General features: G+C 56.2%; 1 protein-coding gene across 8 annotated transcripts in view; it reads right to left on the bottom strand.

Annotated features, from left to right (window-relative positions):
• Positions 1 to 27,257, bottom strand: part of ATP2B3 (ATPase plasma membrane Ca2+ transporting 3) — a 74,364-nt gene that overhangs the window by 23,529 nt on the left and 23,578 nt on the right. For 5 of the 8 annotated variants that reach the window (XM_066356190.1, XM_066356194.1, XM_066356197.1 and 2 more), the window contains exons 4-19: positions 25,397 to 25,594; positions 24,931 to 25,188; positions 24,396 to 24,521; positions 23,495 to 23,620; positions 20,106 to 20,147; positions 18,260 to 18,424; positions 17,685 to 17,899; positions 16,584 to 16,826; positions 16,004 to 16,245; positions 12,183 to 12,417; positions 7,406 to 7,585; positions 7,161 to 7,248; positions 6,425 to 6,531; positions 5,250 to 5,441; positions 3,175 to 3,388; positions 359 to 570 (exon numbers count right to left, since the gene is read on the bottom strand). In XM_066356190.1, the coding sequence (XP_066212287.1) occupies positions 359 to 570; positions 3,175 to 3,388; positions 5,250 to 5,441; positions 6,425 to 6,531; positions 7,161 to 7,248; positions 7,406 to 7,585; positions 12,183 to 12,417; positions 16,004 to 16,245; positions 16,584 to 16,826; positions 17,685 to 17,899; positions 18,260 to 18,424; positions 20,106 to 20,147; positions 23,495 to 23,620; positions 24,396 to 24,521; positions 24,931 to 25,188; positions 25,397 to 25,594 (2,843 nt within the window). The remainder of the gene's footprint in view (positions 1 to 358; positions 571 to 3,174; positions 3,389 to 5,249; positions 5,442 to 6,424; positions 6,532 to 7,160; positions 7,249 to 7,405; positions 7,586 to 12,182; positions 12,418 to 16,003; positions 16,246 to 16,583; positions 16,827 to 17,684; positions 17,900 to 18,259; positions 18,425 to 20,105; positions 20,148 to 23,494; positions 23,621 to 24,395; positions 24,522 to 24,930; positions 25,189 to 25,396; positions 25,595 to 27,257) is intronic. The other 3 variants (XM_066356193.1, XM_066356195.1, XM_066356198.1) reach the window with 1 other exon arrangement.

Here is a 27,257-nt window from a genome sequence, read left to right as displayed (position 1 = left end):
TTATTAATATACCTTATGTTCAAATGTTCAGTCCCTCCTGTAGAGCTGACTGAGCAGCCTGTCTACAGCACTGTGGTAGACAGACACCTGCATGGCGGCCCTGGGGACAAGGGCATCTCCGAAGGAAACTTTTGGAGTTATGGTGGCCTCCCACCAATGAAGCAAATGTACAACACAGCAGTGGCGGACCCAGAGGGACCTGTGAGAAAGTCAGGTCGGAGGAGGCCCACTGAGTCCCTGTGGACGCCAGCAGGCGGGCCCGGGGTGAGGCCTGCTTTGATTCAAACGGAGGCCAATAGCAAGGGAACATGGTCCCCTACTCCCCTGCCTTTACCGCGAGTGGAGCCAGCCCTCCTACCTGGATCGCAAAGGTGCCCAGGACGATGCTGCAGAAGATGGGGTTGCCGAAGATGCCGTGGAAGACGTTGCGCTCGCCGTGGATCTTGCGGGCATTGATCTCGTTGAAGAGCTGCATCATGACGAAGGTGTTGAAGATGATGGTGTAGTGCTCTGAGGGCGGCGAGTGCAGGGGCGCGTTCCTCCCACAGTCGATGTCGAAGAAAAGCTCCCCTGCGAGCCAAGGAGCACGTGAAGGGAGCAGGGCCCAGCGCCAGGCACAGCCCTGACCCCCTGATGCGACAACTGGAAGGAGTTCCTTGCCTCACACGGTGACAACCAAGGTCAGGCTGGACCTGGGGGGCGGGGGCCTGGCGCCGAAACCCAAAACCCAAGGCAGCAATGAAGAAGTTAAGAAAAACCTCTGAGGCCCTGGCCAGTTGGCTCAGCGGTAGAGCGTCGGTCTGGCGTGCGGGGGACCCGGGCTCGATTCCCGGCCAGGGCACATAGGAGAGGCGCCCATTTGCTTCTCCACCCCCCCTCCTTCCTCTCTGTCTCTCTCTTCCCCTCCCGCAGCCAAGGCTCCATTGGAGCAAAGATGGCCCGGGCGCTGGGGATGGCTCCTTGGCCTCTGCCCCAGGCGCTAGAGTGGCTCTGGTCATGGCAGAGCGATGCCCCGGAGGGGCAGAGCATCGCCCCCTGGTGGGCAGAGCGTCGCCCCTGGTGGGCGTGCCGGGTGGATCCCGGTCGGGTGCATGCGGGAGTCTGTCTGACTGTCTCTCCCCGTTTCCAGCTTCAGAAAACAAACAAACAAAAAAAAAGCAACAAAAAAAACCCAAAAAACAAAACAAAAAAAACAAAAACCTCTGGCACATCTTCTGTCATTTGCCAGTGGGGTCCAGATGGGAGCGGAAGGAGCTGAGGGCTGCAGGGGGCAGCCCCGCCCTCCTCTGCCCTGGCCCTGGGACCAGGCGGTCGTCCTAAGCCCTTGGGCAGACCACAAAAGGCTTCTGCTACCAAGGAATCAGGAAGGACCCCCAGAAATGGACATTTGGGGGCCCCCATTGTGCTCCCAAGAATATGCACTGAAAGCCAAGCTTCACCGGGTTCTGAGTAGTGTGCAGGCAACCCGGCCACCCCACAGTCCAGAGCTGCAAGCACATGGAGAGCAGCCGGCGTAAGGGAGAGAGATGACAAACAGGCAAACGGGCAAACCCAGCCCGTATAAATAAGGGGATCTGCTCACTGGGCCTGCCTGGCTCAGAAGAAAACTTGGAGGAGGACTGCACAGCCGGCACTGGCACCGGGCTTCCAAGAAGCAGCCAGTGTGCTCGAAGTCTTGGTGCGCTCCAAGTGGGGGCTGCGGGCACAGCCAGCGGCTGGGGGCCTGCGCTGTTCTCCCTGAGCCCCCTGCCTAGCCTCTCCCGGTCAGGTCGGCCCGCTCTGTCCACACTCTTGTCTCGGCCTTCTCTTGCCTCCCCTGCCCTTGCCCGCTTCTTGCTTCTTGATCTCTTCTTTCCTCCTTCCCACCTCTCCTCCACCTCTCCCTACTCCCCTTCCCTCCTCTATTCTTCCTTCTGCGCTCCCTCCTCCTCCCTACCCTTTCTCTCCTTCTTTCTTCTTTCCCTCTTCTCTCCTCCTCATCTCCCTTCTCTTCATCTCCCCCTCCAGCTTCCCTCCTCTCCTCTCCTCTCCTCTCCTCTCCTCTCCTCTCCTCTCCTCTGCCTCCCCTCCTCTCCTCTCCCCACCCTTTCCCTCTTCTCTCCTCCTCGTCTCCCTTCTCTTCATCTCCCCCTCCAGCTTCCCTTCTCTGCCTCCTCTCCTCTCCACTCCTCTCCTCTCCTCTCCTCTCCTCTCCTCTCCTCTCCTCTCCCCACCCTTTCCCTCTTCTCTCCTCCTCGTCTCCCTTCTCTTCATCTCCCCCTCCAGCTTCCCTCCTCTGCCTCCTCTCCTCTCCTCACCCTTTCCCTCTTCTCCCCTCCTCGTCTCCCTTCTCTTCATCTCCCCCTCCAGCTTCCCTTCTCTGCCTCCTCTCCTCTCCTCTCCTCTCCTCTCCTCTCCTCTCCTCTCCTCTCCTCTCCCCGCCCTTTCCCTCTTCTCCCCTCCTCGTCTCCCTTCTCTTCATCTCCCCCTCCAGCTTCCCTCCTCTGCCTCCTCTCCTCTCCTCACCCTTTCCCTCTTCTCCCCTCCTCGTCTCCCTTCTCTTCATCTCCCCCTCCAGCTTCCCTTCTCTGCCTCCTCTCCTCTCCTCTCCTCTCCTCTCCTCTCCTCTCCTCTCCTCTCCTCTCCTCTCCTCTCCCCGCCCTTTCCCTCTTCTCCCCTCCTCGTCTCCCTTCTCTTCATCTCCCCCTCCAGCTTCCCTTCTCTGCCTCCTCTCCTCTCCTCTCCTCTCCTCTCCTCTCCTCTCCTCTCCTCTCCTCTCCTCTCCTCTCCTCTCCTCTCCTCTCCTCTCCTCTCCTCTCCCCGCCCTTCCCCTCTTCTCTCCTCCTCATCTCCCTTCTCTTAATCTCCCCCTCCAGTTTCCCTCCTCTGCCTCCTCTCCTCTCCCCGCCCTTTCCTTCTACCACTTTCTCCTCCCTCCCACTCTCCCTCTTTCTTTCCATCTCTGTTCCGGTTCTCCTTCTCCCACAACTCCCAGCAGAGCACTCTGGTCACTGGCCCCTGGAGAAATAGTCATGGGGTGAGTGGACAGACAGGTGAATGAGCTGGGCCTGGGTGTGTTCTGAGAGGCTCAAGGGCCTGTGACCCCTGGGTAAGACATACATAGAGAGGGACAGCCGGGAGGTGAGGGTCGAGGGATCTTCAGTAACAGCCCAGTGTGCCCCAGGGCGAACCTACCCACAAACAGCAGCGTGAAGATGATGGTGAGCTGATAGACTGCATGGCCCAGAATGTTCTTCATCATGGTTCGGGAGATCAGGGGCTTGTCCCGGCCATACGGTTTCCGCAGCAGCAGCGACTCAGTGGGTGGCTCTGTCGCCAGGGCCAGAGAGGCAAATGTGTCCATAATCAAGTTCACCCACAACATCTGCACAGCTTTGAGAGGAGAGTCCTGTGAAGAAGAGGTAGTCACCCCAACGTGGGGTTGGGAACCCCACCCGTCCCCAGCTCCTGGAAAGAAACTCAGCTCAGGGTCAATGTCACTGGAATTTCACTCAAGCAAAAATGCAGCAAATCCGACCTTCCCATAAAACGTGACATCTCCGTCCCTATGTTTTCTTAAGGTTAGCAGAGAGTGTCCAATTCCTGCTCTTAAAATGTTGCCAGTCTCCCTTCTTCTCTCACCTGGTGGCAGTGGTCTAGAAGTTGCGGTCCAAATTGTTAGCAGGAGGTTGACAGTTGCCTCAGAGTGTGCAAGAGCCTGACTAATGGGCGGTACCCCGGTCTCCCACAGCCGATGGGTGGTACCCTGGTCTCCCACAGCCAATGGGTGGTACCGCGGTCTCCCACAGCCAATGGGTGGTACCCTGGTCTCCCACAGCCAATGGGTGGTACCCCGGTCTCCCACAGCCAAGGGGCAGGAAGAGGCAGAAACGCTGCACTGGTCTCCCTTCTCCTCATCATCTCTGAGTTGTTGGTTAAAAATAAGACTCACACCTGACTTATGGTGGTGACCTGGAATGCTGAGGTCGCCAGTTCAAAACCCCAGCTTGCCTGGTTAAGGCACACATGGGAAGCAACTATTATGAGTTGATGCTTCTCACTCCTTCCTCCCATTCTCTCTCTTTCTCCTCTCCTGACTCCAAAATCAATAAACAAAATAATAATAATAATAATAATAATAATAATAATAATAATAAAGGACTCACAGAAGCCAGACACCAAAGACCACATACTGTATGATTCCATTCTTATGAAACTTCCAGAACTGACAGATCCAGAGACAGAAAGCGGATGAATGGGAGCCAGCGGCTGACGAAGGGGAGAGGGGGGAGGGGTTGCTTAGTGGAGATGGGAGTGATGGAAAAGTTCCGGAATGGGATAGTGGTGATGTTTGCACAACATTGTGAATGTACTCAAAACCACTGAACTGTACACTTTTAAATGCTTAAAATGGCTACTGTGGTGCAGTTTATGTTACGTGAATTTTATCTCAATAAAAAAAACCTTTGAAAGGGAGATAAATTCTAGATGCTCCCTAATAAGGAAAATTGGACTACTGATAAGGTGAAGAGGCTCTTTCAAAAGGTTAAATATGGAGTTCCCAGAGGACGCAGCACTTCCAGGAGAAATGAAGATGTCAGTCCACATAAAGCCCCATTCATGCACGGGCACAGCAGCATTATTCACAGCAGCCAAAAGGTACAGACAACCCAATGCTCAATGGATGGAGGAACAGGTACACAACATCCGCCATCAAAAGAAATGAAGTACTGATTCATGGGATGGAACTTGAAAACATTGTGCTAGGTGAAAGGAGTCAGACACAAACAACCGCATGTTGTTTAATTCCGTTTATATGAAATGTCCCGGGTAGGTAAGTCTGCAGAGACAGAGAATGGATTGGTGGGTGCCAAGGGCTGGGGGAAGGGGGTTGGGGAGTGCCTGCTAATGGGCATGGGGTTTCCTTTTGGGATGATGGAAATATTCTGGGACTAGATAGAGATGATCATTGCAGAGCACTATAAACGCACTAAGAGCCACTGAACTGTTCACTTTCAAATGGTGAATTTTATCTCAGTTAAAAAAAATCAGCAAAGAAAACACTTGGCTCTCTCAACTGGGCCCGCAGGTGGGAGCTCTTTGGCCCACACACTCCTGCCAGCGGGGTCCCCTGGGCTTGCTCTCCACACTGGGACCCAGATGTATGGGGCAGGTGGGGCCTCAGAAACCAGCTGCCCTCTGCCGGCCCCATGGGTTGTGGGAGGGAGAGCCCAGGGTCCTCCTTGGGCAAGGCGGTCCCCGATGCTCACCTGAGTAATACAGGCCCCCGTGAAGGCCACGATCACCGCCACCACATTGACAGTCAGCTGGAATTGCAGGAACTTGGAGATGCTATCGTAGACGTTGCGGCCCCACATGACCGCCTTGACAATGCTGGTGAAGTTGTCATCAGTCAGGATGATGTCAGAGGCCTCCTTAGCCACATCAGTTCCTGCGATGCCCTGGGAGCACACACACAGTGTCCATGGGCCCATTCGTCACCTCCCTTCGACCACCCAGCCCACCTGGCTGACTCCCTGCCTTTCCTTCCAAATGGGGCTCCCCACCAGCTGGGAGCAGCTCTCATTTCATCCAACAGGTCCTTGTACTACAAACGGTAGGTCACCTTGCAGCTTTGCTCATAAATAAAGAGGGAGCCATCATTGTATGGCCATCAACAGGTCATTCATCCAGTCTTAGCATGCTAGAGCAGGTAGATAAGGAGCCCCGGAGTCCTAAATGGAGATATCTTTGGCAGAGTGAGGACATGTCCTTCTGGCCCACACAGAGGTGTCTGGAGAAGGACCCTCGTCCTTGCTGCTCGAAGGCTCTGATGCAAGAATAGCTTGGTTCTCACAGCATCCAGGGACTGGGGCTTGGTCCCCATGTGGGTCTAGGGTTCTGGGGAAGATTGCCCATGATGAGCCACACTGAATGTGGCAGCGTGAAGGGCACTCCTCAGTAGGGTAGGAGAGGGGCTTGCTGGATTTTTGCCATCAGTGGCCAAGCACAGCTCCTTGCAGAAGGCCATGGTGCCAGGGCCAACCACCTAGACAGCACCAACCAAGTCACCCTGCTCGGTGGGGTCAGGGCTTTACAGGAAGAACTAGCTCCCTATAAGCCACAGAAGAGAAAAGCTTGTTTGGGGAGCCTGCTGATCCCACTTGGGGAAGAGGCCCACTTAGACAAGATGGAGTGGATGAGGCAGGTGCCCAACTGACAAGACACCCCCCGCCCCAAGTCCCTCGGCTTTAAACAAATCACATGTGTGTCCCTTGACTGGCAGAGGCTGTGAGGCCCAACTGGCCAGGATGTGAGAAAAAGAAATTCAGGCACTCCGCAACTTGCTTTAACACTAACTTCCAGGTTCCTGCATAAAGCTAACATCCGAGAGACACAAAGCCCTGCCGGGCATGGTGAGCCAGGCTGGCACAGGGTGGCTTACCATGGCAAAGCCCACATCTGCTTTCTTGAGGGCTGGCCCATCATTGGTGCCATCCCCGGTCACAGCCACCACCTGCCGCTGCTCACCGGTGGTGCTGTCAATAATTCCTGAAACACAGTGGGGTCCTGTGTGACCAGTCTGGGGGTGGCAGGGGGGCAGTTAGCTCTGGCAGCCCTCAGGGATTTTTACTGTGCCTACCAATCTTAATCCTCCATGCTCCCTGTCACCTTCACGACCAAGTCTCTGTTCTTTGACTGGGAGCCCCGTCCCGCCCCTCCTGCCCAGGCCCACCGCCCAGTGAGATAATACAGGGTTGTGTGATTCGGTAGAAGGCAGGGGCTCAGCACTGTGTGGCCTGGATGAATGCCTTCCTCTCCTTGGCCTGTTTCCCCATCTATTATGATGAGAGACTAGGCTCAACTGACACCTTCCATTCATGTTAGCCCAGAGAAATGGAGGGGTGAGCTCTGGTGTGTCAGCCCTTTAGGGGGTCTCCGTTATATTCTTAATGAGTAAACTGAGGTTCAGGGAGGACTGGTGACTTGCTCGTAGACACAAACATACTCTCCAACAAGTTTAGAGCTAAGGACCTCACTTTTTAGGCAGGCTTTGGAGACCCTTTTGGGAGCTTGGTTTTGGGTGTCTGGGGACAGAAAACACGTAGGAGTGACAACTGCATCATGCCACCTCAGGAAGCGGAAAGGGCAGAATGAGCAAGAGTTAGATGCTCTATTACCTTTGACCAGAGTGTGCTTGTCTGTGGGAGACGATCGGGCAAGAACCCTCAGCTTAGGCCACACCTTGTCCAGACGGTCCTGTTCTATCTGGGAGGGGGAAGCACACAGCCGCTGCACAGCCTGGGCGAGCAGGCAGGCGGGGCTGAGCAGAGGTGGTGGGTGGGGGTGGAGAAATAGCCAGAACCCTGGACAGAGCCAGGCAGACTTCTGGGGGGGGGGGGGGGGGAAATGGGCTGGGAACTACCTCGCCTTTCTCATTGCGGATCCTCCGGTTGAACTCTTTCCCCTCCAGGCACAGGAAGTCCTCTCCAGGCTGGATGATGCCACACTTGGCTGCAATGGCCCGGGCCGTGTTGATGTTGTCCCCGGTCACCATTCGGACTGTAATGCCAGCACGCTGACATTTGCGAATAGCTTCTGGGACCTGGAAGAGACAATAGAAGTGGGTGGGGCCATCAAGGCAAGACACTATTGTGTTCAGACTGACCCTTTCCTCCATCGGGTCTCAGCACTCGCGCCAGCCCTGGGGGCCTGAGCAGAGGCCTCTGTAGAGGGGTGGGACTGGAGGAGGCCTGCAGAATGGCTTGTATGCTCTGCAGATGCCATCAACCTAGCCTTTAGTGGGCAGGGTGCCTCCCTCAGTCCCTCAGCCTCTATGCCCCCACGGCACCTCCTTCACCGGGCTGGGCCCCTGGGACCAGCAACGACTCAGATCCAGGACCTGACACCACAAGCAAGGCTGGGAGAAGCTACTGGAAACTAATGGAAACTAATACTCTGTCTAGGGTCACTGTCCGAGTTGTGTATGGAAAAATGACTGTAGAATCACCCAGTTCCATAAACATCACTTTCCACTGCGATACAGGGACCCAGAGCTGCTGGGCAGGACCAGCGTGGCTATCAGACTGGCTGACGTGGTAGCTGTGTCAGTTAGCTCTGGAAGAATGACAAAGAAACCTCTGTCCCCAGCCACCCTTCTAGACGTCAGGGCCCTCTGCAGCCCTGTGCCTGTGGGGCCTGACCTAGGGCAGGCTCCTGGCTGCCAGCTGGCTTGTGCCAGCTCTCCACCTGCTTTTTTTTTTTTTTTTTTTTTACAATTTTAAACCTAAAACATTTAGAGCTGCAGGTTTTATTATTCATTAGAAGAAATGGAACATTCCTTGGTTATACCACATACATTTTCATTTTCCCAATATAATATTAGATTCTGGGAAAGGGGGGAAGAAAAAGAGATCCCCTTAGTGCAGAGCGGGAAAGTGGCCGAAGGGAGTTGAGACCAGCCAGGAGGTGGTGTATCCTCCCAGGGAATGGAGATGCTCTTACGCCCACACCAATGACAGCGGCTGCAGGGCTCGGAACTTGGGAAGGAAGGAAGTCAGGCTTAGGCCTGTCAGATGCCCAGATGCAGCCCCAACACGGGGTCCAGCCCAGCACACCCACCTGAAGGGTACTCACTGCTCCCAGCTGAGACAAAGGCCTGAGGACAGGCTGAGCCCAGGAGAGAGAGTGCAAGCGTGTGGTGTCTCAGGTGCGGCCCAGCACGCAGGCCTGGGAGCCTAGGGACAGGGGCATGAGCCGGGCCACCAGGTGGTGGGGATGGGGCAGTGCAGCTGGGGGACCCCAGGGGAGATGGACAGCAGGTGGGGTCAGGAGGGGTGCAGTTGAACACTGACTTGGAAGGCCCCATGTGCCGGTGACCCCTGAGGTTGTGGGAGGTGGCTATGATCTCAGCCATGGAGAAAGTGGGCATGAGAAGGAGACAGGGGCCTTGAGCCCAGTCAGAGGGGCCCTGATTTCAGAGCTGTAACAGAGTGACCTCATAATTCCCGAAGAAAGTACTGACAACTGGCTTGGAAGGCTGAGCCTCAGGAAGGGGGCTTGACTCCCACACACTTAGTAATGTGCCTTAGGGACACTGTTCTTTGCGGCTCTTCGGGTGCTTGATGATGAGCTACAGGGACATGATCCCCTTTTGAGTTCTTTCCTGTCCTTAAAGTGTCTGTCAGCCACCTCTCTGCTGCCACCAAGTGGCAGTGATGAGCCTGAGCGTTGGGAGCCCTGCATCGGAGCCTGGCTCCCCTGCTCCATGTAGGTGGCAGGAAGCCCCCCTCCCTCCAAGGGCACCCTCTCTTTCATTAAGCGACTGTTCTTCTTCACTTGCCTTCCTGTGGCCCAGCCCTGGCCCAGCCTGCTTGCCATTAATCCAGCCTGCTTCCAGGGCCCCTGTGACCTCCTCCCCCAGGGCAGAGACTTCAGTCCTCTTCTGGCTACAGTCACCTGGGACCCCAAGGTTTAGCAGAGACCCACTGCCCTCCTGTCTGCATTCGCACCCAGGACTCCGCTGGGCCCTGGCGCTCACTTCTTGGCCCCTACCCTGCTGTTTGGTCTCTGTGAGCATCTATCTGCCCGGCCCACCCCCAGCTTGATCGTGTCACCGCCATCTGCTGTGCGGACTCTCACTCAGCCACTCTCAAGCCCGAAAGGAGCTGTCCCTTTCCCTGGGCCTTGTCACCAAGGTCATTTGTGGATTTGAAACAAAAGCAGTCATCGCTGGAGTCAGGCCTCTGCTTCTCCAAGCTCCTGCTCCCTGGCAGCTGCTGCAGCTGGAGCTTTATTGTCCCCTTCAAAGGACTTATGCCCATGTTCCACATTTTCTAAGATGAAAACTTACCAAAATAATAACATCCCACTCTGAGCAGAACACTGACCAGGAGCAAGGCTGGGCCTCACCCCGTCCCACCCTGTTCAGCCACTCTGACAGTTCCATCCGCCCCAGTCGCCCCTAGTCTGGACTCACTGATGCTTCTGTAAGTAAGCCAACTTGGACAGGAGATATACAAATACATCTAAGGTCTCTAGCCTTACATCTATGACTCAGCTTCAGTTAGTTCAACAAATATTTCTACCAGCAATCAGGGCTCTTTGGCCCAGGAAGTGAGGCCAGAAGAGCTCCTTGTGCTGTGCGGCCAAGACTGTTCCACACCTCGCACGCCTCCGTCTGGGCAAGCGGCTGAGGTGGACGGGGAGGGTGCGCTGGCTATGACGGTGTAGAAATGGCCTTGGCCAAGGCCCTGAGACGCAGGGAACATCATCTTCCTGGGTCTGTGACACACTCCAGAGGAGCTCCGGCCTTCTGGCAGTGTCATGGAGCTGCAGAAAAGTGGGTGGAAAAGTCTAGAGCTGCCACTGTACTGCGGACAACTCCCAGGAAGGGAAAAGGGGACAGCCACCACCCTGGGAGCACCTTGCAACCCCCATGGGGCTGCAGCCATCCTGGGGGGCAAAGGCATGTGAGAATGGCTCCATTCAGAAGGGGAAGGCCATTAGGTCTATGCAAAGGCCACACGGCTTTATGACTCAGCTTTGCTGTGTGGACACAGCCCTCCCCTACTCTATGCCTCAGTTGCTTCCTGGTCCAGTGAAGGGAAAGGCCTGGCCCCTGTCTCCCCGGGGGTGACCTTGCTACCCTCAGCAGAACCCTCTCCCCTTGCTCTCTCGGGATACTCTTCCCACAGCCCCCTTCTCCGGGCCTGTTCCTCTGTCTAGAAGTTCCTCCCCTCCCCTCTACCACTGTCCACTTCCTCCAGGCCACCTCTCTGCACATGGGGGTCCCAGTCTCCTCAGAATTCAAGGGCATGTGGTCGCTGACAACCTGTAGCCAGTGTTCACATGTGGCAAGCATTAACTTCTGAATTGTGGATCTTTTGTGTATGGTCTAGTGTGTGAATGCCTGTCCCCTGAAGGAGAGCCCAGAAGCTTCTCCTTCATCATGGCAGCCCCCAGGGCTGCTGGTCCACATATACATGCTCAGGCTGATCGACAGGATGAAAGGGGCCCTGCTTCTGACATGAGGCGAAGAGGCCCTGGGAGGAGAGTGAGGGTCCCTCCCTGCCTCTGGTAACCTGCACGCCCCGTGCCTCACACACCCCCTCCAGGGTCTGGTGTGTCACAGCGGCCACTGGTGCCTCGCTCTGGGGCCAGCCTGGTAGGCTCTCCCTTCCTGGAGGATCTCCCATCTTTAAGGACCAACTACCCTTTCCATTGGTCCTTCACTTCCTACCATGGTCAGCTTCTGGGCTGTTTCCCTTCAGAAAAGGTCTCAGGAAAGTTGTCTGCATGCCCTGGCTCCCTGCCTCACCATCCCACAGAAGCTGCTCAGTCAGTGAACTCTTAATGTGTAGAACTCATCTCTACAGAGACCGGGCTAAGCTGTCCTCTTGCTTTGGCTACGTGGCCCTCGTAGTCTCCTCTCCCTGCCTGGTCCTTTCCTTCGAGTTTCATTTGAAGGCCTCTACTCCAGCTGCAGACTCTCCCCAAGACATCATTCATATAAAGATGCTTCTGGAATCTCTTTTCTACTAGGACCATTGCTCTGAGCTCTCCATTCCTACAGCCACCTTCCTACTTGACATGCCCACAGGGATGTTCTGAACTTCACTTGGCCTCAACCAAACTTTCAACCTAGAACTGTCCCCATCTCCCCACAACCTGGGTCCCCTTGGACCTCCCAGCCCAGGGACAGCAACGTCATCCACCCACTTTGCCAAAACAGGGCCCTGGAGCTGTGCTGCCTCGCCTTCTCCCTCCATCAGTCCTGTGGGTGTCGCAGATGTTGAAGTTCTAACTGCCACCTTCTCTCACCTGGTGGAGGCAGAATCTGAGCCAGGGCAAGAAGGAGGGGGCTTTCCAAGGGGCGGGACAGAGCCTCCGTGCGGGCGCGAGGCTGAGAGGACAAGCTGTGTCCAATGTGCTGTGGAGGGTGTGACCTGGGGTGTGCTGGCTGTGCCCCCTGGAGGACTTGAAGCTCTGTAATCACCCACTTTTCTGGACACTTGTGGGCAACCAGTTTGCTCTACCTGTAACTCTGGAAAGAAGTGATGTGACAGCCAAGAAGGCAAGATAAAGAGGTGCTTCTCTCCTTGTATTTATGTCCAAAGGCCACACTATGGAGGCCAGATGAAGAGAAGGATTACCCTGCCCCCAATCCCACAACCTCTTCCAGAGGAGAGGGCGGCGGCTACCTCAGGCCGCACGGGGTCCTCGATGCCCACAACGGCTATGCAGGTGAGATCGCCCACAACTTCATTCTCATTCTCCCAGTCAGGCTCCTGGGAGGCAGAGAAGTCTCGGTAGGCGATGCAGATGGTGCGGAGGCCATCGCAGGCCATTGGTTCAATGATCTTCTTCACCATGTCATCGCGGTCCCGAGGGCGGAAGTTGCGCAGTTCACCATTGCTGTTTAAGATGTTGGTGCACCTGGGGCAGAGACAGAGCAAGGGGAGCCAGGCTGGCTGAGAGTCTGGGTGGGCTGGATATGAGCCTCCATCCAACATAGCTGAGGCTTCTCCAAGGAGGAAAGCACTCTGCTTGTAGGGGGTTGAATACTAGATCCCTCCAAATTCATGTTCTTCCCAGAACCTCAGAATGTGACGTGATTTGGAAATAGGGTGGTTGCAAAATTGAGGTCACACTGGATTAGGGTAGGCCCTCAATCCAATGACCAGTGTCCTTATAAAAGCAGAAAAAAGACACAAAGACCTACATGGGGACAAAACCATGTGATGATGGAGGCAGAGACTGGAGCAATGTGTCTACAAGCCAAGGATTGTAGGCAACAGCAGAAGTTAGGAGGCACAAGGAAAGACCCTTCCCTGGAGGCTTTGAAGGGAGTGCGGCCTTGCCAACACCTCGATCTCAAATTTCTGGCCTGCAGAACTGGGAGAAAATAGATTTCTGTTGTTTTAAGCCATTAGGTTTATGGTCCTTTGTTCTGGCAGCCCCAGGAGCTAAAAACTCAAGAGTGCTGTAGGCTAGGAGGCTGGCAGGAGGCCAGAGCACAGGGTTCATCACAGGTCTTCACAGACTCCTCGGGCTTTAGGGCAAGAGTGTGGCTCACTGGCAGAAGCTGAATGCCACGCAGTAGACCATGACAAAGCGGAAACCTTAGTATGAGCTCTGGTGACCCTGGAAGCTTCTCAGAAGGGCCAGGGTTGGGACAGCTGGCAGAATCTGGCTGTAGAAGACGAAGGAGCCAAAGAGCCAAGGGCCCCAGAGACAGGCATGCTGGAAGGGTGAAGGAGGAAAGAAGGATGTGGCTGTGGAGGCCGGGGAAGGGGGTGCACGATCACAGCAAAAGCTGGCATGGATTCACTCATGTAATTCTTACAACACTCGCGGGAGATAAGTATTTCTGTTATCTCCATGGTACAGGGGAAACCGAGGCCCCAGGAGCGGGAGGGACTTGTTCGCATTCACACTGCTGGAGCCCAGTGGCCAGCTACAGTCCTCTTCTGTGCTTCTTCAAGTTCAGTAGCCACACTCACTGGGACCCAGTGGGAATGGCTTCAGGGAGCAGGTGGCCTTTGAACCACGCTGGGGAGGCTGAACATGGGCAAAGTTTTGGGGAGAGCATCCTGAGTCAGGCAGTGGTCGGCAGAAGCCAGGACACAGCCAGTGGGGGGTGCACTTAGTCGTCCTATGGGTGCCAGGAGCCCCAGATGTCCTGCTGGGAACTCTGTCCTGAAGGCCCTGGAGGGCTGGCTATGGGCACAAAGGCACAAAGAAGGTGGCTCTGTAGTAAGTTATTTGCCAGGTTGGCAGAGGAGGCTGGGTGGGGCTGCTGCAATATTGAGGAAGAGAGAGGCCAAGGCCAAGGGGAGGTGTGGCGGCTGATCAGGTTTAGGGTGATTGGGGTACTTGGAGGCAGAGCTGCATGCTCCCTCTCAATTTTTCTTTCTTTCTTTTTTTTTTTTTCATTTTTCTGAAGCTGGAAACAGGGAGAGACAGTCAGACAGACTCCTGCATGCGCCCGACCGGGATCCACCCGGCACGCCCACCAGGGGCAACGCTCTGCCCACCAGGGGGCGATGCTCTGCCCATCCTGGACGTCGCCATGTTGCGACCAGAGCCACTCTAGCGCCTGAGGCAGAGGCCACAGAGCCATCCCCAGCGCCCGGGCCATCTTTGCTCCAATGGAGCCTTGGCTGCGGGAGGGGAAGAGAGAGACAGAGAGGAAAGCGCGGCGGAGGGGTGGAGAAGCAAATGGGCGCTTCTCCAGTGTGCCCTGGCCGGGAATCGAACCCGGGTCCTCCGCACGCTAGGCCGGCGCTCTACCACTGAGCCAACTGGCCAGGGCACCTCTCAATTTTTCTAACAGTTTTATTAAGATATAATTCTTTTTTTCTTCTTTTTCCAAGTGAGAAGAGGGGAGATAGAAAGACAGACTCCCACATGCGCCCTGATCAGGATCCATCCAGCAACCCCTATCTAGGGGACATGCTTGCAACAGAGCTATTTTTAGCACCTGAGGCAGAGGCTCCACAGAGCCATCCTCAGTGCCTGGGGCCGATGCGCTCAAACCAATCGAGCCATGGCTGCGGGAGTAGAAGAGAGAGAGAGAGAGAAAGAGAGAGAGAGAGAGAGAGAGAGAGAGAGAGAGAGAAAGGAGTGGGGGACATGGAGAAGCAGATGGATACTTCTCTTGTGTGCCCTGACTGGGATTTGGACCCAGGACAACCACACGCCAGGCCAGTGCTTTACCACTAAGTCAACCAGCCAGGGCTGAGATGTTATTCTAAGACCACAAAATTCACCCTTTAAAAATGTATAATTCAGTGGCTTTTAGTATAGTCACAGAGTGTGCAACCACCACCATAGTCAACTTTAGAACATTTTCATTACCTGTAAAGGAAACCCTGAACAGGCTACAAAAGGAAGAAAAGAGATAAACTGGATTTCACAATTGAAAACCACTTGTGCATCCAAGGACAAATCAAGAGTGAAAAGAAAAAAAAAATCTATCAAGAGAGTGAAAAGACAACCCACAAAAATAGAAGAAAATATTTACATATCAGATATGTGTTAAGGATCTAGTATTCAGAATACATAGAGAATTCTTATAGATCAACAATAAAAGGCAACTCAAATCAAAGATAGGCAAAGACCTGAATAACATTTCTCCCAAGAAGATGTGCAAATGGCCAAGGAGCACATGAAAAGGCGCCAACATCACTCATCATCAGGGAAATACCAATTAAAACCATGAAATACCTCTTTACATCCACTATGATGGCAGTAATAATAAGAAGAACAAGAAGAAAGTAACACAAGTTGGTAAGCATGAAGAGAAGTCGGAACCCTCAGACATTTCTGATGGGAATGTAAAATGGTGCAGCTTCTGCAGAAAATACGATGCTGGCTCCTCAATAAGCTATTCACAGAATGACTATATGACTCAGTAGTTCCACTCCCAGAAATATACCCAAGAGAACTGAAAACATGTTCAAACAAAAACATGTACAGCAATGTTCAGAGCAGCATGATTCACAGTAGCCAAAAGGTGGAAACAACACAAGTGTCCGTCAGTGGATGAGTGGATAAGCCAAATGTAGTCTATCCGTGCAATGGGATATTATTCAGCCATAAAAAGGAATAAAGCACTGACCCATGCTATGATGTGGATGAACCTTGAAAACATTATGCTGAGTGAATGAAACCAGACACAAAAGGACAAATATTGTATGATTCCATTTATATGAAATGTCCAGAGTAAGAAAATCCACAGAGACAGAAAGATTCGTGGTTGCCAGGGGCTGGGAGGGGGATGGTAGCGACAATATAGGTTTCCTTTTGGAGTGAAGACAATATTCTGCAACTGGATAGCGGTAATGATGCACAACATTGGGAATGCACTTGATGCCACTGGACTGTGCAGTTTAAAGCCATGAAAATGGCCAATGTTATGTTTATTTTAACCCAATAGTAATACCAGAATGCTTATATTCTTCAGTTAGCCCCCAGTCCCTGGCATCCCCAGCCCTGGGCACAGCCGTGACCCACTCACTTTTTCAGCAGGATCTCTGAGGCACCCTTGCTGAAGAGGCGGAAGCCACCGTCTGGCATGCGGATGACTGTGCTCATGGACTTACGGACCGAGTTGAAGGTGTACACTTTGTAAAGCTTATCTTCCGGAATCTGTTCCCGCACAGGCTGGAAGTCCCGCTTCAGGTCCAGAACGAAGCCCAGCAGAGCGCATTCCGTCTTGTTGCCCACTTGGCGTGGGAGGGCACCTTCTTTCTCTGGAGGCTGTGAGGTGAGGTAAACCAGCATGGCGCCAGGAGTCCAAGTCCACCCTCCTTGCTACCCTTGGGGCCCCAGCCTGACCGTGGCCGCCACTTCTTTAGCATGTGGCGGCAGACAGCCATGGAGCGCCTCCAGTGTGGACAAGATGGGCAGCTTTCCTACCATTCGCGGGGTTTGGAAGGTGCTTGCAAAGCCAGCAGCCAGGGCAGGGGTACTGGCACCAGGGACAAGGGAAGGGTGACCAGCACCCCAGAGACCATGATAGTTCCGGTTAAGAGTTCTTAAGAGAGCATAGTAAGCCCAGGGCCCCTTCTCTCGTCCCAGCCCCAGTGTTGGCTCACTAGTATTTTGGTGGTGTAGGCACTGTTGATGGAGATGGCGTGGACCAGGAGGTCGAGGATCTTGGGGGTCAGGGCACTGGGGGCTGGAATCTCTTTGTAGTGGGTGTCCCCGAGGTAGGACTGGACCACGGTCATACGGTTGGTGGTGAGCGTGCCTGTCTTGTCTGAGCAGATGGCTGTGGCATTGCCCATCGTCTCGCAGGCGTCCAAGTGTCGGACCAGGTTGTTGTCCTTCATCATTTTCTGTAAAGGGCACAGATGTCATGTATGCCTCTGCTCTGCTCAACCTGCTTTCCGTGTGGCACTAACTGACTGAGGGCCGACAGCAGTGCCCAAAGGCAAAGCTTAAAGTAGCTGCGGGGTGGTGGTCAAACCTAGGCAGCAGGCCTGTAAGGCCTGAGGACTCTCATCAGAGAGGCTGAGCGGTCTGCTCTGGGAAATCATCTCCCCAGAGCTCACCTGGGGCTGCCCTGCAGCCCAGGCCCATTCCCCTGCCCACAATGCTCTCTCAAGTCACATGCTGGCTCGGCAGCTCCGCCCCCATCTCTGCCATGCTCCGCCCACTGTCTCCCAGTGGGACCTCCCCTGATCATCCCCTCCTTCCCCCACCATCTCTGCCATGCTCCGCCCACTGTCTCCCAGTGGGACCTCCCCTGATCATCCCCTCCTTCCCCCACCATCTCTGCCATGCTCCGCCCACTGTCTCCCAGTGGGACCTCCCCTGATCACTCCCCTTCCCCCACCATCTCTGCCATGCTCCGCCCACTGTCTCCCAGTGGGACCTCTGCAAGTAGTGCCAGTTCCCTCAGCTCCTGGCCCCTCTGTGCCCCCTGCTTTCATCCTGTAGGTGCCAGCTCTATGCTCCTGCCCACCTACTTTCTGGCTCATGTCACTGTGTCCAGGAAGCCAGGTGGGCAAGAATGGCTGAGTTCAGCTCTGAGTCCCAGCTTAGCCTCCCTGCTCTATCCTTGAGTGATGGATCCCAAACTTTCTCTAGTCCTCACTGTGTCCAGAATGCTTACCGACTTCACACCCTACCTTTGGGGTTTGTATCCTGGAATCACAGATTCTTAGTGATACTACTGTGCATCATATTATTACCTTGACAGAGTAAGCTAAGGAGATGGTGACAGCAAGAGGCAGGCCCTCCGGGACAGCCACAACCAGCACAGTGACACCAATGATGAAGAACTTCACGAAGTACTGTACGTAGACCGGTGTGCACTCTGCCAGCCACACCCGACCTTCCACGACGAAGTTCTCGATCACGAAGTAGAGGACGAGGATAATGACAGTGATGGCGGACATCACCAGCCCTGCCCAGCCGCAACAGAGGCGGCCGAGGTGGGGGGCAGGAATGGGGGCAGCAGGGGTGAGAAAGGGAGAGAGGAAGAGGGAAGAGGTCAGGGGTGCTGCAGTGGTGCCAGCTTGAGCTGAGCTGGGCGAGGTGCTCCCTGCCCCAGGCCTTATGGTGGCTTTAGAATCCACACTCGCCAGAAGGGGCTGGACCAGGCCCTGATGGCCTTCACCCCCCTGGCCTGTCCTCTTGCTGTCTGGTTCACACCACCTGCCACATCTCTTTCCCACTTGCTCCCCACGGCCTGGCCTTATATCCAGGAGACTGGGTGTCCTCCTTTCTCAAGGGGGGCCCTGGGCGGCCACGCTGCAGCTCCCACCTGCTTTCCCGATCTGCACGGCCAGTTTGGTGAGCTTGCCCTGCAGGACCGACTTCTCCTTCTTGGGCACGCTGGCTTTCTTCTTCTCCCGCTCCTCCATCTCCCCGCCCTCTGCACTCTTCAGCGGCTGCATTTCCATGGCAACTGCCCCGTCCTGCTTCTTAGCTGTGCACAGAGGAAGCCCACAGCCGTGGTTAGGGCCTGGTTGCTGGGCTGCAGCTACAGGGGCTTTCATAGGGAAAGACATGCCACACCATACAGGAGGACACGGGTTCAGGGTGTCTCTCTGATTTCTGAGTGCGACACGGCACGGGGCTTTCTCCTCTCCCTCCTGTCTTGGCAGCCCAGGCTCTCCTGGGTGGGACGGAGATGGTTCTGTTGAGGCCTCATTAGGGAAGGGAGGACAGACACAAGCACAAGTAACCTGGTCACACAGACAGGGCGGCCAGTCCTGTAATGCCCCAAGTCTCAATACCTAAAAGCAGAGGCCTGGGGCCCAAGGAACATTCCAGAGCCCTGAGCTGACTGACTTATCTGCCCAGTAGTTTCCAAGCCACCTCCCCGCTCCTCGCACGGAGACCCAGGAGCCCTGCGCCCTCCTCTCCTGCTCCCTGCTCGGGCTGTCTCTTTTCCTGCCAGCCCCTTGACTTCCAGCAAGGACCCCGATCACCACTGCTGTTCTCAGCCCGCTCCCTGGCTGCTGAAGCCTGTTGCCCACACGGACTGCCCTGGGCAAGCCTCGCACCTCCCTCTCTTCACGGAGCTACTCTTGCTGCTCTCCTCCAGCCACCAACCACCCCGCCTCTTCTCTAGAACAGGCAGCCCCCTCATGATTCCCCTAGTAGCCCCGCACTCCTCATGCTGTCCCTGATGTGGTGGTGTGTCCCCTACCCTGCCTCCATCACATCTGTCACCTTACAAACTCTGTGGCCTGGGGGTCTCCAACTGCGTTGCCTCGAGTGATCTTGTCCATCCCTCACCTGGAGGGAATCCAACCCTGCCACTCCTCTTTCTGCCTCCCTGTCCTTGTCCCTGCCCAATGGAGCTCTTGGTGATCCTGACACCACCCCTGCATGCCTCCTGCCACCTCCGTCTGTGGGCTGCTCCCTCTTGCTTCCCATTTTCCCACCCATCCCTTCTCCCTCGGCTGCTTGGGGCCACTCACCAATGGCTTCTTCTTCCCAGGAACCTCAGGCCAGAGCCCACGGCCTCAGCAACACTCAAGGCCCTACCCAGTTAGGCCACTATAGCCTCGTGCCCCACTGTCACTCTCTGCCCCAGCCTGGACCCTAACCATCAGGCTGTCACCCTGTCCCAAATGCCGTCCCAACCCCAGGTATGCTCTGAATTCTTATTTGCTTGTCTGACCCTGTCTTGGTCCCTGGGTCCCATACTGCACTTGACTATCACCCTTGGTTTCATCTATCTGGACTGTGACCTTCCTGAGGGTTGGGACAGTGCTTTATCCACCTTTGGATTCCCCGTGTCTACGAATGACCATTGACAAGTCTTCATCCTGGCCACAGAGGCCTGGCTCCCACCAGGCACTCAGGCTGAGAGGAGAGCGGGCCTCGGTCCCTCGGATGCCTGCCCAGCAGAGAGGCAGCTGATTGGGAAACCCTTAGGTCTGATTAGGCCTTGGGCGAGTCGTTCTCTCTGATCCTGTTTCTCCAGCAGGCTGCCAGCTCACAGGTGGTCTCTGCACACTCCTAGCAGGGTCTGCAGGGGGGTCCTGCCCTACTCACCTGCTCTCTAAGTGCTGCTGCTACAGCTGAGGTGGGCAGCCCCCCACCCGGAGTTGTGCCCTCCGTCTGCCACCCCATACTGAGCGCAGGGCACACATTACCTTTGGTCTGGCTACTCTCCATCGCCCCATCCTGCTGCTTGCCTACAATGGAAAAGGAACGACAGACACGGAGACTTGAGAACATCCACGTGGCCCTGGCACATGCACACAGGACAGCATGGCACAGGCAACCCAGCGGTGAGCACAGGGGAAAGGCAGGAGAGAGGGGAGGAGGACCCTGTCCTCTCCAGGTTCACACTCATGCCCTCTCGCCACTTTCCAGGATGTGGCAAGTGGGCGCCACGAGCACCTGGCCTTCCTGAGCGAGACCCCTAGCCAGGGCTCCCCACTGGGTCTTGGCCCCAGCCTTCCAGTGAGCTCACTAAGCCAGCTTTCAATGGACCCTAGGTCACGGGTGGCTGGCAGTACGAGGTTTCCCAAAGGGCCATCGCCACGGGGAGTGCGAGCTGCCAGTGTCTGGTCCTAGCTCTGCCTCTGGTTGGGATGTGTGCTTCCCCCAGAACCAGCACAAGGAGTTGAGCTAGATAGTTCATAGCCCCTGCTGACTTACAGATCGGCTTTCTTTGCAGCTTGGCTCATAGTTAGCTCTATGTGTACTTTTGAGGGACAAAGGAGACTCGAGAAACTTGTCAGGCTTGGGGCACCAGGTTGGGCACTGGGCACCTATCACTGGAAGGTGCAGCAAGGGCATGGGATGGGCACGGGCCTAGGTGAATTTATCCAGGGGGCTCAGGGGGTCGTTACACCTGAGGGCAAATACCCAGCTTGCCTCCTCCATAGCCCCTGCGCCAACAACTGTCGCACAACTGCAGGAGCTCCCTGAACACGCTCTGCAACCACAAAGCCTGCACCCGGGTGTCAGGGCCTTTGCAGTGACAGACACCCCAAGGCCAAGGTAAATAGTGCTGCTCGCACCTCTGGTTTCCAAGGGCTGCAACTCTGGAAGGGCCCAGGAGACCAGACAGGCGAGGGGACTGTGGCAGGGAGCCTGCACTGAGCTTGGGGCCCAGCTCTGTACCCTGGCTCCCCCTGGAGGCCACATGTGAGCTGGCAGGATCCAGGGATGACTGACCTGGGCAGGAGGGGCTTATAGGCTGACTTGCCAGCCACCACCCCAAAGCTTGTATCACTGGGGATCTACGAACACAGGGTGCCAGGTGGATCTCAGGCAGTAGGGTCTGGTCTGGGGGTCCCAGGGAGGAGGGACAGAGCCCTTGCAGAGAAGGGTGTGGTGTGGGTTGGTTCTTCTCTGTCTAGGACCCCTGAGGAGGTGCAGGGGCGTTCAGAGGTGAAGGAGACTTCTAGCAGGAGGGGAGACACCTATAGACACACAGTGACAATACAGCACAAGAAGGAGGTGTTGCTGGAAGCCCTGGGGTTAGGGAGACCCAGAGGAAGAACAGACTCAGAGGACCTAGGCTGCAGACAGGGCCGGGTCAGGCCTGTGGAGGACGGAGGGAGGTTTGGGATGAGCACTACAGGAAGAGGAAGATTGTGCCCAGCCTCAAGAGGGACAGGAGCTGAAGGAGGTGACAAGAGGGGAAGGAGGACCCTCCAAAGAGAACGGTGGCTAGGAATCAAACCCAGAAGGTAAGAAACAGGTGTGGGGGTCAGCAGGTGGACAGAGAATGTTGGGCAGAGAGACTGGGTCAAGATGCAGCAAGTCAGAGGGAGGCACTAGAAGTGGCCACCTTCCTGTCTACACGGTGGCCCGGTCCTTGGGCTTAGACCTCAGCAAGGGCTCGTGGGTACTGCTGTCCTGTTCCCTGAGCCTGGCTAGTTCTGCTCCCCCTCCAGGGCCTCCTCAAGGTTCCCCTCCTCCAGGAAGCCGGCTGGTGGAGGTGCCTCCTCTGACTGTTAAGCAGCCCAGCCTGGGATGCTGGAGAAGGGCAGGGGGGAAGGCCTGTGGGCGCCAAGGAAGGACTGTGGAAAGGGTAACCTGCCAACTAGCTACCAGGGTAGTGACGAAGAACCACCAGGCAGTCAGCTGGGTTTTCCTGAGACAGGCATGGGAACCCCAGCCCAGTCCAGATGAGGTCCAGGGCCTACCTGCCCACCCACTCGCCCATTGAAGGACCCTCAGGTGCTCACTGTAGAGAGACACTGGGCTGAGCCCCGCAGGATAGGGGAATGAGTATGGCAAAGGTGGACGAGGGTCCACTGGTGACAGCTGGCTGTGAGGAGTGGGCCTGGCCGGCCAGGAGCTAGAAGGTGCCAGGAGACAAGGCCCATGGAAGCTTCTAAGCAACGGAAGCTCATCTATCTCCTTCACCACTTAGGAGTAGGGTGGTCAAGGGTTGGGGACACTAGCATGTCCTTCCTTATGCTGACCTGTTCCCATGTTGCTGGGGCTGGACGGACCAACTCTGCCTGCTCTTCAGGCCCAGTGGCCTTGACTGACTTGAGTAGGGTCAGTACCTGGCACCTCTCTGTCCCCCGCCCCGCTCACCAGCCCCAGGATCTCACTGACTCTGAGGCTCCGCCTGCAGGCTTCTAGCACACGTTTCCCCACTTGTACGCAGTTTATTTATACCTCTAGTAGGTCCTGGAAGATTCTCTTAGAGGTGAGGCACACTGCTAGAAAACTCTGTGCCCCACCTGGTTTGACTACAGGACCAGGAGACCCAGGTCAGAGCACGGTAAGTCGTGAGCAAGTACAGGCCGGCATCATAGAGAAGACTGGGGTCCTGACCTGAGGGACCAGGACAGGGGGCGGATGCCGAGAGGAAGTTCTATAGCTTTGGAAGCCCTGTTTCTAAGGACTGGAGAGGACACTGGCCATGCCTGGGGCTCAGAGCAGAGGCAAGGGGAGGCAGCAGCAGGCCAGGGTGGCTACAGAGCTGGGTTTGCAGAAGACATTTGTCCTTCAACATTGCTTTCCCTCAGGGTGAGGACCCCTGCCCGTTCTAGCTTCCTTGGACCCTGGACACCCTTTAGGGGTCCTTTCTGTTTGGGAGCCCTCCACCTCTGGCTGCCCGGCGTGCCATTCCTGGTTGCCGTATTGGCCTGAGATCCTCAGCATTTAACTATGGCGGTTGAGCACCCCTGAGGGTGGGCAGCATTCTCCCAAGCCTCTGCCACTCTGATCCCATGCTTACCAAGGCAGGGCACTCCCCCACCCTGGCACACATGTCCCGAAGCCTTTGGGGAATAGCCATTGAAGGAAGCTACCCTTACATAGAACTTGGAGGGGGGCTGACCTGCTTGGCTCTGGGGCAAAGACCCCAGAAGAGGGGTCCCTGAAAGGAACCAGAAGAGAGGGTATGGCCTCCTTCCACCTGTCTCTCCCAGATCCGGAACCAGAGCTAGAGCCAGAGATTGGGCCAGCAGGGGGCCGCCGGCAGGAAGGCAAAGAAGAAAGAGCGAGCCACACAGAAAGGGCGCAGCCTCTCATTGGCGCTGGGAACTGGAGGTCTGTGTGGCCTTACCTTTCTTATCCTTCTTCTCTTCCTCTTCTCCACCAGCGCCAAGCAAGGTAAAGATGATGCCTGTCTGGGAGTTCACACCCACAGCTGTCACCACCATTCTTCCAGAACCTTCCATCACATGAGTGCCTGGCACAGTCAACATAGAGACCGAGACAGAGATTTGCATCACCAGGTGAGAGACATGTCAGCATCCACAGGTTCTGTCCAGGGAATCCAAGAAGGTCCCCGGAGGCTGTGTGGACCCTAAGCCTAGACCAAGGCCTCATCCCTGGCTTGGAGCAGCTACTTCCCCAGAAGCATGGGGTGAGCTGTTCACAAGGCCCACCCGGGGCCCCCAGCCTCCGTCCTGCTGCCCACTGCACTTGCCACTGGGATATAAACACGGCTAAGGCAGAACCTTCTGAAAAGGGAACACCAGCCCTGGCCGAATAGCTCCATTGGTTGGAGCATTGTCCCAATATACAAAGGTGTGGGTTGGATCCCCAGTTGGGGCACATACAGGAACAGATCGATGTTTCTGTCTCTGTCTCTTTCCTTTCCTCTGTCTCCCTAAAATTAATAAGTTAAAATCAAAAAGGGAACACCATCCCCACTGGCTCTTCCTGAGGCCCTGGATTGGAGCATGGCCTGGGCTGACCCATAGCCAGTCCCCCTCTGGGGTTGGAAAGGCCCATGTCCTTTCTTGGGGCTCGAGTGCCACCACCGTGCCTCCCACAGCTGCTCCGGCCTTGAGGAGGGTGGAGTCTTCAGACTCCCTAACCGGAAGGGCTCATCAGGGGGAGCCTGGTTGAGGCTGTTGGCCCAGATGGCTTCCAAGGCTCCTTGGTGCTGGGCTTGTCCAAGCAGTGGTGGCCAGCCACCTCCCGGCTTCCCATAGGCGGCCAGGGCCCCGAAGCCTCACCTGAGAGCAGCATGGGGTCTTTGTCAGCTGACTTGCGCACGTGGTCCGACTCTCCTGTCAGGGAGCTCTCATCGATTTTGAGGTCATTGCCCTGGATGAGCACTCCATCGGCAGGCAGTAGATCCCCTAAGGCAGGCCAGGCAGCAGAACCACAGGCTATGGGTCTGGGCAGCCTTCTTCCCCGTTCCCTCCTGCCTCACCCAGGGCATGTTCTGTCGGATGCAGGGCCCTCTTCTTCCAGCCTCCCTTTTTCTGGGGAGAGCCACCCACCCCTAGACCTGTGGGCCCGCTTCCAGAGAATGGGGACAGCAGAAGCATCCTGCAGTGCTGGGGAAGCCCTGGATAGGACATGGGGACAGCCTGCTTCCTGGGGCCTCCTGCCATGATCCCCACCTCCAGCCTCCCACAGGGGAGGGCACACATGCTCCTGGGAAGAAGGTCTGCACTTGAGGAGGGGGGTCTCTTCTGGTTCATGCCACCCCCGAAATGAGAACTAAGCTTCCTTTTCAGAGTGGGCGATGGTGAGGACACTCACCATACTTGACCTGGGCGATGTCCCCCACCACCAGCGTGGCCACAGGAACCTGGAGGAGCTGCCCATTCCGGATAACTGTGAACTTCTGTTCTTGCTCTATACGGCTCTGGAGGCCTCGGAACTGCTTCTCCTTGCTCCAGTCGTTGAAGGCCGTGACCAGCACCACGCAGATGACAGACAGCAAGATGGCTGCCCCCTCGATCCAGCCAGCCTCTGCCTCCCCTTCATCTTCTGCCCCAGCTGACACATTCCCGCATGCTGCGCACGAGGACAGAGGGAAGTAGAGAGGTGGCAGGGGAGTCACTCAAGCTGGCTCCTTCCTGCTGCTGGAGTAGGGCTATCCTGTGATCCTCCCTTATTTCAGGTTCCACTCCTCTCCTCCTGCCAGCTTAGCTGTGCTGCTGCCCTTGTCTGGCCCCTTCCTGCCAGGCCCTCTCTCACCAGCCCTCTGGGCCCAGCTCCTCACCTTCACTCTCCTCTCCGGGGGGTGCGTAGAATGACAGGCCTAGGGAGACAATGGCAGCCACCTCTAGGATAATGAGGGTTACGTCCTGCAGGGCCTCCCACACCAGCTGCATGAAGGTTTTGGGCTGCTTGGGAGGGATGAAGTTCTGCCCGTAGATCTGCCTGCGCTTCTCTAAGTCATTGGCGTTGTCGGCCAGGCCTGCAGTGGAGAGCAGAGGCACAGAGATGATGGGAAAGGCAGCACGTAGGACTGGCCCCCGTGACCCTGCTCCTTCTCCCTCTTCTCCTGAGCAAGTCTGTTTCTCCTTCTAGACTGAAAGCACCACAAGGTGGAAACTGCACTGGCCTGGCAAACCCTGGGGGCTGGTATGTGGGAGTGCCCACATGGCCCCTCCAGCAGCCCGTAGAGTGCAGGCATGTGACCATTAGACAACGCGGAGCTCCTAGAATGAGGAAGGCCTGGACCATCTTCCTGATATGACTGGGGAGGTCTAAGGACTATTATGGGTCCCTCTGAAGGCAGCTGGTCAGTCTTACTCATGCCATCGAGCAAGGACCTGGCACCCAGCATGCCTAGGAGGTGTACAGAGACTACTCCCAGCCCTGTGCTCTCATGGCCTTTAGAGCATGAGTCTCCTCTAAGCCCATGCCCGAAAGGACCAAAGGCTTCCTTCCATGTGGGACTGGCATCCAGGCCACTGCCTTCCAAGGCCGAACAGCCACTTGGCCACCTTCCCTAGGCAGGCAGATGGGATGACACAGTCCCCTGGCCCCGCCCTTAGCCCTCAGGATTCGGCTTCCTTCCTGGCTCAACTGTCCAGGTGCTCCCTTTGCCCTCGCTTCTCTTTCCCCAAGTGTCCAGCGCCACACTGACACCCGGTGGGCCGATAGCGACTTGCAGTTCCCAGCCCTGAATAGCTGCCACTCCCGACGGCGGCGTCTTTCAGGGACAGGGCCCAGCAGAAGGGGTGGGGTCCAGCCCACAGGGTGCCCCCAGACAGCTTGGGAAGGCACACAAGACCAGGCCCCACAGGACTTGAGAACGAGAGAGTGATAAGTGTGGCGCCGAAGAAGGCGGGAGAAAGGAAGGTAGGTATGTGCTGGGGAGGAAAGAAGGGTTCTAGGGAGGGGCAGAGCGGGGCCCCTTGGAGGGGAAGCGCTGATAAGAGCAAAAGCCCACAGCCGGCACAGACTTGGCATACCCCCTGAGCGAGGCGATGGACACACGCTGTCCTCCCCACCCAGCGGAGCCGCAGCTGTCCCTGCCCTTCTCCCCTTGGCCTCATCATGCAGGGCCAGCTGTGGCTCAAGTTTCTGGAGCCTGCAGCTTCCCAGTTGGGTGTCTGGGGGAAGCTCAGGACCTCGGTGCCTAGGGGCCAGGGAGCCAGCTGAGGGCCGGTGCCCCACTTCTGACTGGGCTTGTGTCTCTGACCTCCAGGAGATAAAAAAAAAAAAGTGTCAGGACTAAGGAAACATGTGAGCTGAACCCTGAGTCTCCCAGACACCCGGGTCTCCCTTCCCCCTGCCCTAGGAAAAAACACTGATCTGGAGCCCTTGAAGGGAAAGTTGCCTCCCTCCCAACCCAGAGCTTATGGTCTGTGGCACCACATAAATCAGCGCCCTGTCTGCCCCGCCCCACATGTCCAGCTTGTCCCCAAGGGAAGCTGGGCCCTCAGGGGGCCTCCTCCCCAGGAGCCCCCTCTCTCCCTTCCTTCCTCCCTCCCTCAGCCTGCCCCTTGGCCTTGATGCTGCGGTAATACTTCTCTCCCCCGTGCCCTAGACCAGCCTGAGGCCTTCCTCTGGGCTCAGGGGTCCTGACAGCTGCCGCCACTGAAATACTCACAGGGTGGGGAGGCAGCTGC

The sequence above is a fragment of the Saccopteryx leptura genome, chromosome X (genome assembly GCF_036850995.1).
Source record: "Saccopteryx leptura isolate mSacLep1 chromosome X, mSacLep1_pri_phased_curated, whole genome shotgun sequence".
Lineage (NCBI taxonomy): Eukaryota > Metazoa > Chordata > Mammalia > Chiroptera > Emballonuridae > Saccopteryx > Saccopteryx leptura.
Note: the sequence above shows the minus strand (reverse complement) of the source record. Positions and strands in the feature narration are given on the sequence as shown.